Source organism: Anopheles cruzii, unplaced genomic scaffold, assembly GCF_943734635.1.
Source record: "Anopheles cruzii unplaced genomic scaffold, idAnoCruzAS_RS32_06 scaffold00359_ctg1, whole genome shotgun sequence".
In the NCBI taxonomy this organism is placed as follows: domain Eukaryota; kingdom Metazoa; phylum Arthropoda; class Insecta; order Diptera; family Culicidae; genus Anopheles; species Anopheles cruzii.
In genome coordinates this window covers 7,994-18,412 of record NW_026453971.1, presented here as the reverse complement: position 1 = coordinate 18,412, position 10,419 = coordinate 7,994, and the positions used below count along the sequence as shown (strand labels likewise).

Below are 10,419 nucleotides of genomic sequence, written 5' to 3'. Positions count from 1 at the left end.
TATGTACGTGGAAAAACGGCTTTTATCTCACTACGACAATGCGAAATTACCCAGAATTCCTCGATCGACGATCGTCGTTTGACGATTGATTTAATCGTTTGATCGACAGCTCGTTTCGTTTTGCTTGACAGTATTCAAAACGTTTGAACGAAACACGAGACTTTCCATCAAAAGTGTTGCCAAAAGCCGCCACTTTAAAGCACGTTGGCAGGATGTTCAATTTCTCACAGTATTACAACGTGGCAAGGTCAATAATCACTTTAAGAGCAAACCGCTGTCGAAGGTGGCCAAAAATATATGATTTTGTTGGTTCAATGTAGAGTAGACAAAGAACTTAACAATCGAGAACTTAAAGCTCGACATATCGCCAAATCGAATGTATGCCAAAGAGTATCTACAAAACTTGGCATTAACTAACGTGCCCCAACCGTTAGGAAAAGCGTGTGTGTAGAAAATATCATTTATATTGTTTAGAAACGTTGTAATACTATAGACGGTTCCGGCGAAAAAGTGCCCGGAAGTATTGTACAAAAATACTTCAACATAAAATTCGAGAAGGTTATCGTAAGACGGTGGAAAGTTGGACCATACGAATTCTGTCCCTGGAATGCGAGGATGAATTATTCCTGTTTAGAAACAATTTAAAATTAATTTTTTAGTGTGACTTTTCTTAGGTTAAATTTTAATTTAATAGAATAGAAGCCTAAAAATTCTCTAAAGAGCATAATAACCATTGGAAATACGATGAAATATAATATCAATCCATCTAACGGGCAAAGCTAAAGTAGGTTTAGCGTCACCACCCGAGGCACGATCGCTGCGATCGCTGATCGTGGTGTGATGAGATGAGACGCGATGTGACCAGCAGCAGCCCGAGATGAATAACCGACGATCGAGTAACGGGCGACCATCCCACCGAACGAGCGGACAGGTTGTTCCGAAGTGGACTTAAACCGTAACCAGCACCGTACTCAACGGAAGAAAGTCGGGGCCACTCGGGTAACGCTCGAGTGAACACGACCGCGCTAGGGAAAGTAACAAGATCGAAGCCGAGAGCTGACGCGAGATCGTACACGAAGCCTGATGACGATTCAGACACACGATCAAGTGAGACTGGCGGGTGATCAGTTTGAAGCGATGTAGTGAAACTTAACACCATCCTCCACGATCAGCTCACAGGGCCGCATGCGCCGGGGCGGATGATGACGGCTCAAGCGTGAGATGAGCCGCAGATCCGAACGAAAGCGAAGCAACACTCGGAACGGCGGCGTTCCTGTGGTAAATAAGCGGGTGCGGGCTGCTGACGATGCGCAACGTAATCTCCAATTTCACGGTTCAATGAGCACGCGAGATGAACGTGAGCAGTGAACCATGGCCACCAGGAGGAAGCAGACGGCTCAGCATCAGCCCGGGCCGCGGCATCATCTTTTCACTGGAGCCTCATCACCGCGCCCGCCCGCATCTTCTCCGATCCGATGTCGACCCCGAGTCGGTTCGGTCTAAAATCCCACGCCAATTGACGCACTCTATGCGCAAGTGTGTGTGGGTGGGTTTTTTTTCTTTCTCTACACCATTGTGCCTGTTTATTTGATGTGGTTCTTTCCAGCACACACCATCATCACTACCACCACCACCTTACTGTTCTATCGTCTGTTGCGTTGCGTAAGTATCCAATTAACTCCAATTTATCCAACTCAAGCGCGAAGAAGAGACGCCTGGGTCGCGTTGCTGTTGCTGTTGCTGATGCTGCTGCTGCTGCTGGTGCTGGTGCTGTGTTCCTGTTGCTTGATCGTGGTGCCAACCGACGACGTCGATCGTCCTCGGTTCGGCGTCAAAAGCAGATCGTCCATCCATCCATCAGGGAAAAAGAAACACGCCCGGATCGTACTCGGCGAGACACTTCGTCGAGTAGAACGTTTTGTCGCACGAATCCTTGTACTGACCCTCTGTGGAGTTGGCAAGGTGCATTAGTGACCTTCGAAGGACGGAAGTGTTGGGCAACGCGGTGTCTTACGCGTTTCGCGGCACGCACGGATGGCTTCCTTCGCCTTTTCCCGCATGTCCGGCGGCAACATAGCGTCCATCTGGGCAAGCGTTTTCTGGATGTTAACCTCTCCCTTCTTGGTCATCTGCCGGTCAAACGGGAAGTGTCAGCACAGTCACCCCCGGCTCGTCCTCAAACCAACTTACCGTGCCCGCCATCTGCGCAATGCACATCGTGTAGCACTTGAGCTCACGATCTTCCACGAATATGCCCTTCCGGAGGTTATCCAACGTTTCTGTGGAACGAGTTACGGAACAGGTGCTATTAACTTCCCTGGCGACCAGAATCATCGCCGCTCACCGGTTGTTACTTGGAACTTGGGCGCACACGCGGATCGCATCATGTCCATCGAGCTGATGAGCTGCTTGCGGGTCATCTGTGAGGTGCCGGAGGTGGTGAGAAAAACGGGGCACATTCGGTTCACAAAAACATACTCAACATACCGCACACTGGACTGACGATGGTTGCATCCACAGGAGTCCGAGTCCAATCACCAGCAGCCCCGTACGGCATCCACTCGCCAACATCACGTTAACGAGGATCGCCGTTGCGCATCGCTGGACAGTTTCGTGTCGCCAAACCAGTGAGCTGAGTCGGCCGGCCGCTATTTATGGCGATCGATCGAGCCTCGATCGATGATCGGATGATTGGTGTAATTAAAAATCATTACAGCACCAACTGTCACCACTGGCAGAGGTTGGGCGGGATGTCGACAGCAGTAATTAGCACATCAACCTGTCAAGCGGGAGTCAAAGAGAGCTTTTAAGGGAAATTAATCTTTTTTTTCCACTGTGATTTCAATGTGATGACCAACGCACTATTCTAACCAGCTTATGTTATGAAGCGTGGTCGCTGCTCACCTGCGCACCTTTAATATTTTTATGCTATGATTATGCTATTTCAATAATTTTAATTGATTTTTGGTGGACAATCCAACTTCACAAAAACCGGTGTTCTCAATAGTTAGATAACCTTTAAATGTGTAGGAAATAACGTTTACGGGCTCTGAGCACAGAATAATTTCGGTCATTAATTGAGCCGATTAGTTACTCCAATTGCCAAACATATTTGTGAGACACCAAATTATAAGGAGGAAAGAAACCTAGCGAATTCTAGGAAGTTCCTCATATAAATAACATAATTATTTATTTTGATCAGAACGAACAGAGCCGTATTAAGCCCAAAATTAATGTCAATTCATCAAAACAATATGGTCAACAATATTACCTTTGTTCTATAGAAAGGAGCGCATGACAATACAAAATGCTATTTGGCAAATACTAGTGTGTTCAATAAGTTCGTATGGGCGGCAACAAAGGGCGCTGCTACGAGCCCAATGTTTTGTTTGTTATTTTGGTATACTCTTCATATGAACGTATGTGAAGTTTCATTTCAATAAGTCGCTAAATTTTTTTTAATAAGCCATTCAGTATCGACGTGTCACAGTATTTTTTACAACGGAAAAAATCAACTATCGTGCAGTGATTTAATTTTTATTTTTGAAAGGTTTACAAGCAAAGGTAAATTATGAACGAATGTTGAAAGTGTAAAAGGACTCTTCACTCTTTATTAGGGGGTTAAAAGGGAGATTTCTGAGTTTAAACGTGGTCGTAGTAGCCTTCAAAACGATCCACGTCAAAGACGTCCAAAAACAGACACAACGCCTGAAATCGTAGAAAACATACAGGATATCGTATTGGAAAATCGTCGAATCACTGAAAGACATTTAGTATAAGGCCTAGCCATTTCATTGGGCAGTGTAACCAATATTTTGACTGAAGTTTTGGATTGCTGAAAGCGGTTTGCAAAATGGGTGGCGCATTCACTAAAAATGGAAATTGAAAATGGCAAAAATCCATGAATTAAGGTTCAAATTGTTGCAGTATCCACCCTATTCACCAGATTTGGCCCCTAGCGATTTCCATCTGTTTCAGACCCAAAAAAAATCATGCGTGAAAAGCATTTATCATCAAATTATTACGCCATAACAGCTGTGGAAGCGTATTTTAAGGCACTCAGTTTTTCACTTCAGGGATGGAATTTATAAATTGGACTCTCCTTGGAACAAGTGTATTGATGTTCAGGAAGGCCGTACCGATTAATAAAGTGTATTTCAAACCATAAAAATATGTTTTTCGTATCGACCATACGAACTTATTGAGCAGCCTAGTATCGTGTGCTAAATGCATTTCGAAAAACTTGTAACATTGTTATGCGTCAGACGTACTTAGGTTATTCTAAATATGTGTGGATAAAATTTTGTATGTGTTTTAATGATCCCTTCAGCAAAAGCACAACAAAAGCACAACCTAATCAATATTTCTGATAGAATTTTGATTGATTATAATACAGTTTTCGTCGTCATATTTCATAATAACGGCAGTTTTGTTGAAATAAATTTTGTATCGCTAATCACTGTATTACTTCCTTTTATTTATTTTATTTATCATTTTTTGAACGAGCAGAACCGTGATAAGCATCAGCTTAAACTTTTTCACGAATGACCTACGGACAAGCAACGTATTACTTCCTTTTATATGATGTCAATTCGTTTGAGGCATTGGGACACTTAGGTACCCAAATTTAGATGATGTTCAAGTGTTAGTCAAAGTACGATTACCATGTAACGTGCAAATCAAACCGAATTTGGTCATCTGGCATCAAGCAAGTTATGGTTTAATAACGAAGTCAACTCCAACAACTAAATTCATTAGAAAAACCTTACCAAACAAAGCCCACCAGAGTGCAAATCACATCAGTCCGGTCCCACTGTGCTCGATTGCTTCGTGCCGTGGCCCATCTCCCTCTCTCTCTATCCCTCCCTCCCACCCTCTCTCTCTTTCCCTCCCACATACGCGAAAAATCCTTGACACACAAAGAGGTGCGCGGTGCGACCTAATTTTCGCGCGAGCCCGCGCACTGAAAATCGAGGACGAGGCCAATCGCGGCCTCCGCCACGGCCATGGACGGCGAGAAACTCTCGACCGCGGTGACGGTGACGGTCAAGGCGCAACCTTCGCGACCGACGGCCGTCGGCGAGAAGCGAAAGCGCAGTCGCTGCCAGCGATCCGCAACGGGGGCGGTTGACGGAGCGGGGTGGGAGGACACTCGGGCCGTCGTCAGTCGGCGGGGGCAGGCTTACACTACATGACCCACTTTCGCGGCCGGGATCGGCGGGACACTCGACCGATCCGGGAACGGTTCCCGGGAACCCGGGGCTGGCCCCGGTACTAACCGGACCGGAATAACGAATTTGTTAGTAAAAGTATCAGCCAGCCGATGCGGGCCGCAGCACGCCACGGAGGTGGCCCACGGTGTCGGTTTTACTACGCGTTGAACACGCGGCCAACCAGGCGCATTGCCGGCGTGCAGCGCGCTATCCGAGTTGCGTTCAAGCCCGAGCGTGACTCGCTCCGTCGTCCGGTCCGTATTAGATTGCGGTGCATTCGAGTAACGGTTGTCGGATCGCATGCACCGATTGCAATACCTTTCCACCCGCCAGCGAAACGTTCCGAACCCGCGGAGGCATTACAAACCCAAACAGCAGCACTCGATGCCGGGTTTTCGAGCGGCCTCGCACTACCTGCGGCCGGTGCTGGTCGCCTAGGAAATGTACATGAATAAGGTTGTGGACTTGTCGCGGCCATCGGGTTCGCTCACCCTGAAAAGTTCAAGGAACCCAAACCGGGCGCCGATCTCCCTCCGTTTCCGCCGCCGCCGTTTTCCGCTGGTCTCCGCTAGTCGAGAGACCCGGCGTCGGTGTCAGATTGTGGGGTGCCGACGACGACGACGACGTCACACACGGGTTTACCGGTTGTCGGTTGTCGCCCGCTGAGCCCGCCCCACACAGTCGTCAGTGGTGAGTCGTCGCCAACAAAAGGGTTTTGTTATTATAAACGAGGGTCAGGTACGGGCCGCTATATTGTACTAGGGTCGCAGCATCCGCCCGCACTGCGGCACGGGTAGCTCTCGACGGCCCCCACACTGGTGGCGGTGGCCCCGTTGATCGTGCCCGGAGCCAAGCCTCCTCGCCCATCGGCCAATCGCAGTGCTTGGCAACGGTTCGCCACTCCACGGATGTGTGCGTACGACAGAGCTGGCTGTTGATACCGTTGCCATGGGGAGCGAGACCGCGGCAGAAAGAGAGAGCTCCGCTAGGCGGGTAGCGTAGTGTACAGTGCGTGACCATTTTCGGAACGGCCCAATTCCCGTTTCAATAGCGTGGAGTAAGACTATTTTATTATTTTACAATGCGCGAGCGTGTTTCACTTAGGGAATCTGGGAATCGTGAGAGGAGATCTGGGAGATCAATCTGAAGAAGCATAAAATGAAACAACTGAAGAAGAATCTCCCACTTCCTCAAACTTAATATAATTTAATTTATGGAATTTAAGATATCTGGTCAAGTGGTCTATTTCTTTGTAAATTATGACAGTCTTAAGAACTAGAAACCAAGTAATCAGGATGCGAATCGTGTGTTGCCAACACTAAGGGGTGTTCTGCCGGAAGTCTGAAGGATAATCTTGTAGAGCAAGTTCTTTTCGTAGCGTGGAGCGAGATTGTTCTTCTTCGCTCCAGGCTGTCAAGTCGCAGCAGAAGGCACCGGGCTCTGTAGCCCGATAGGGATTTTCCTTGTCTCCAGGGAAAACATCTGACAGCGGTTCTTGTGAAGCGTTCTTCTTTACTTTCTAATCGACTCAACCTGCTCTGATAAGTGGGTGATCACAGACGCATATTCAATAACAGACAAGACGTCTTGTCTTGTCTACAATATGGAGATTTCACACACAGAGGGTAAAACATTGCTTACTTATGTAAAAGAAGAGTACAGCTTAGAAGTAACTATTTTTGTACAAATCTGATAAGCTTGTTTAGTCATTGTTTTCGAAATCCTGTAAATCTTTCAAAATGTTTGTTACGAAATCCGAAGGATTCAATTTGACTTGGATCGAAGCAATAAAATCTACTCTATCGTCGATCCCAAGCATACCTAGGGCTTCTACTAAATCTCTTTCAGTCACTGGACGATTTTCCAATACGATATCCTGTACTTTTTCTACGATTGCATGTTTTGTTGCTGTTTCTCGACGTCCTTGACGCGGATCGTCTTCAATCCCAAGTTTAAATTCAGCAGCTAATCTTTCTGCATTACTAATTGAAGGCGAAGAGTCCTCATGTACTTTCAACATTCGCTCATTAATTTCTTTACTTTTAATCCTTCAAAAAATACAAATTCGATAACGATCACAGAACGATACATTTTGGGCCATCAATGGCTTGTAAGCAAAGCCAGTTATGGCCAAGCATATTCTTCGCACCGAGCAAAAGTTAGTAGAAGGGATAACCTCTTCAAACAGTCTGGTGGCACCGAAACTAGCACGGCACTGTGGTGTTACACTTTTTATTGCCCAACAATATACTACCCGGTCGTCATAGACGAATGGCACCGAGCGCGGCCCGCCGAAACTTTGGATGATGGATTCGTTTCGGAGAACCATGCTCCACTGGCGCGTATGCCCTCCTGGTCGAAGTAACGTTTTGTTGACGGTACAGCTATAAATCATCGAGCTCCACCGATCCCCATCTCAGCCCGCCCGCCCGCTCCGTCGTTGACGCGAACGGTTCTAATGCCTCTAAATTGCTTATGGCCGCCGACCATTGGTACATTTAAAGGTTGAGCTGAGTCGGGAAATTTGATAGAGTACGGTTTCTAAACCCCTGTCACCTGCCTGAGGTGGACCAAGCTGTTTTTTAATGCGATCCGCCACTCGTGGCGTCGATAAGGAGCATCCCACAAAAAGTATGTGTAACGCATTCGCCGCTATTCGCTTGACGTCAGTGTCTTCGGCTCGCCCACGTGAGATCACTTTCCCGAGTCAACACGAAACTTCGACGGTCGGGAACGGACGCGGGCGGGCGGGCGTGCGCGCGCGCGCCAGGCGTGGCCACGTCAAAAGAAGAGAGAAAAGTGTCCCCAAAGATAACAGGCGTCGAGGGCGCGCTGGAGCTGGAACCGAGTGACAAACTACACACAGACGAGCGCGCACACACACACGTGCGCCTCTGCGCGTTGACAACCCCCGCTGGAGAAAGCGACCAACGATGGGGCTGTGTCGCCCCACTTTGGGCGCGGCTCCCTGGGGGCCGACGACGACGACTATCGTCGGTGTCGGGTCGGGTTAAGCTTTTTGGAGACTTCCACGACGACTTCCCGGCTGGCCCGGTACCTCCCCGACTCGGCAGAGCAAGCAGAAATTCCGCTTTCTTTTCTCCCACCACCGGGCCGGAGTCGTCGTCGTCGTCGGGGCGGGGAGATCGGGCGAAAAGAAGGTTTCATTTTTTAATCCATCCAACGCTACCCAGCGCCCATATTTTGGCCCCACCGGGGACGCTTGGAGATCCAAGCGGATTGCTTGAAAAAAGGCTTGTTACGCCCGGCCCCAGGGGTGGTTTTGGCGCGCAAACTGATGACTCAGGTTGGGGGAAACTGGGCCTCAGAGAACCACACTTCAACCCGCCGGACGGTCAATGACGTTCCGTGCGGCGTGTCGGGATTCTAGTTCTTAGTGAGCAGCACCGTGGCCGAAAAAGTGTTTCGTGAGTAAAGACGATTTGTGTAATTGTTAAATAGTAAGCGCCGCCACGACCAGGCTGCCATGTGGCCCGACAGTACCGGCGGAATTTATCTATCCGACACGTCTATTGGTTGGCCGGCATGCAAGCGGCCGAGACGGTTGGGTTGTCCGGAAAGCGTTGTGGTTGTGGGAGCTTCAAATGTAAGGCAATGTAAGGGAGATTGGGTGTTATGGCCAATACATTGTGTAATGATGTGCCAATAAATTTTATAAACAGTCAATATTCATAAGGACAAGGATATTCATAACCAATTTATTTAATCGATTGAAAACTGAACGTTGTCTTGATCTTTCGAACGGTGCCCGCTCTGCATGATCGTTCCTCTATCAGTTAGTCACGCTGTTGTTTGGGATGCTGGGATGTAATGTTAGTGAGTTGTAACTCAAAAATTATTTATACTTCTAAATCTTTGCACCAATGTCTACTTTTTTACAACTTTCGAAACGGCCCTGAAAGTACTTTTGTCGGAATAGCCTTTAACACATCCTTCTTGTTTTGGCTCTTCCCTATCGACTCTGTTGAGCAATACGCTGCTCTCTGCTGCTCTGTCAGGTGAATACGCTGAATGCGGAACTAGATGGGTCGAGCTTGTGGTTGAACAATTTTTATATACTAAAAATCATGCTCGTTCTGAAGGTCAACTAAAAACAAAACTTTACACTAAAAACATTCTCAGGTTGCTCTTCTGTGTTATAATAATAATAATAATAATAATATTTATTTAAACCTGGTTGCTTAAAGCTATACAGGTGAGACTTACAAATCTAAGGAAACGAGAGGAGAAAGTAGAGGGAAAGGAACGCAAAACGGACAACAATGTCGAGCGAGACTCATTGTGAACCAGTTCAACAACACTTAGTCGGCGAAGAGGGATTGGAGGAGTGCACGTCTGAAGGAAGCAAGAGGAAGGTGGAAGTCAAAGTGACTGTAGGAGTTATTGAAGGAACGGAGGCAACAGAGGAAAGGGTCAGACGAGCCAAAAAGCGTTCGGCGACAGGAAATGAGGAAACATTCACGGGGGCGCAGGGAGCGCGACGGGATATAAAGAGGAAGGCGGGCAAGGAGGGCAGAATCGTCGACAGCACCCAGCAGCAGCCCACCTATGAAGAGATTTTGCGCTAGACACCGTCTATCCACTAAGGACAGGAGACCCAGTTGACGACAGCGGATCTGGTAAGGCGGAAGATCCGGGTACCTATACCCCAGCTGTCGACAGAACACCATGCGGGTGAAGCTCCTCTGCACCTGCTCCAGCGCATTGGAGAGCACTTTAGTGTACGGGTCCCAGACAATGCTAGCATATTCTAAACCAGAGCGAATCAGGCAACAATACAAGGACACAAGGCAGTCGATGTTATGGAAATCACGAGAGAGGGACCTAATCATCCCCAGTAACCTAAATGCTTTACTGCACACTGCCTCAATGTGAGCAGAGAAGGTGAGCTTAGAGTCAAGCGTCACCCCAAGGTCTTTAACACAGGAAACACGGGTGAGAGGGGTAGACAGGATGGAGTAGCTGAAGAAGATAGGGAACGAGGATCTAGAAAAGGAAATGACAGAGCATTTCTCTGGAGACAGGAGAAGATGGTTAGAAGAGCACCAGAGGCAGACGGCGTCTAGCACATTCTGGAGAGACATACAGTCGGAAATACTATTGATAGGAAAGAATATTTTCAAGTCATCGGCGTATAGCAGATAGCCAGAGGGTTGGAGGATGGTGGTAATATCATTAATAAAAA

At 47.7% G+C, this 10,419-nt stretch overlaps 1 protein-coding gene across 2 annotated transcripts; it reads right to left on the bottom strand.

Annotated features, from left to right (window-relative positions):
- Positions 1 to 1,580: 1,580 nt before the first annotated feature.
- On the bottom strand, positions 1,581 to 2,613 carry LOC128276041 (general odorant-binding protein lush-like). Of its 2 annotated transcripts, none has more exons than XM_053014512.1 (5): positions 2,488 to 2,613; positions 2,345 to 2,420; positions 2,191 to 2,279; positions 2,015 to 2,129; positions 1,581 to 1,946 (listed from the first exon to the last, which is right to left on the bottom strand). In XM_053014512.1, the coding sequence occupies exons 1-5, from the start codon at positions 2,569 to 2,571 to the stop codon at positions 1,858 to 1,860; spliced, it is 453 nt and encodes a 150-aa protein (XP_052870472.1). In that variant the 5' UTR covers positions 2,572 to 2,613; the 3' UTR covers positions 1,581 to 1,857. The 2 variants fall into 2 exon arrangements, with proteins under 2 accessions (XP_052870472.1, XP_052870473.1); XM_053014513.1 differs by having other exon boundaries at positions 2,479 to 2,573.
- Between the last annotated feature and the right edge of the window lie 7,806 nt (positions 2,614 to 10,419).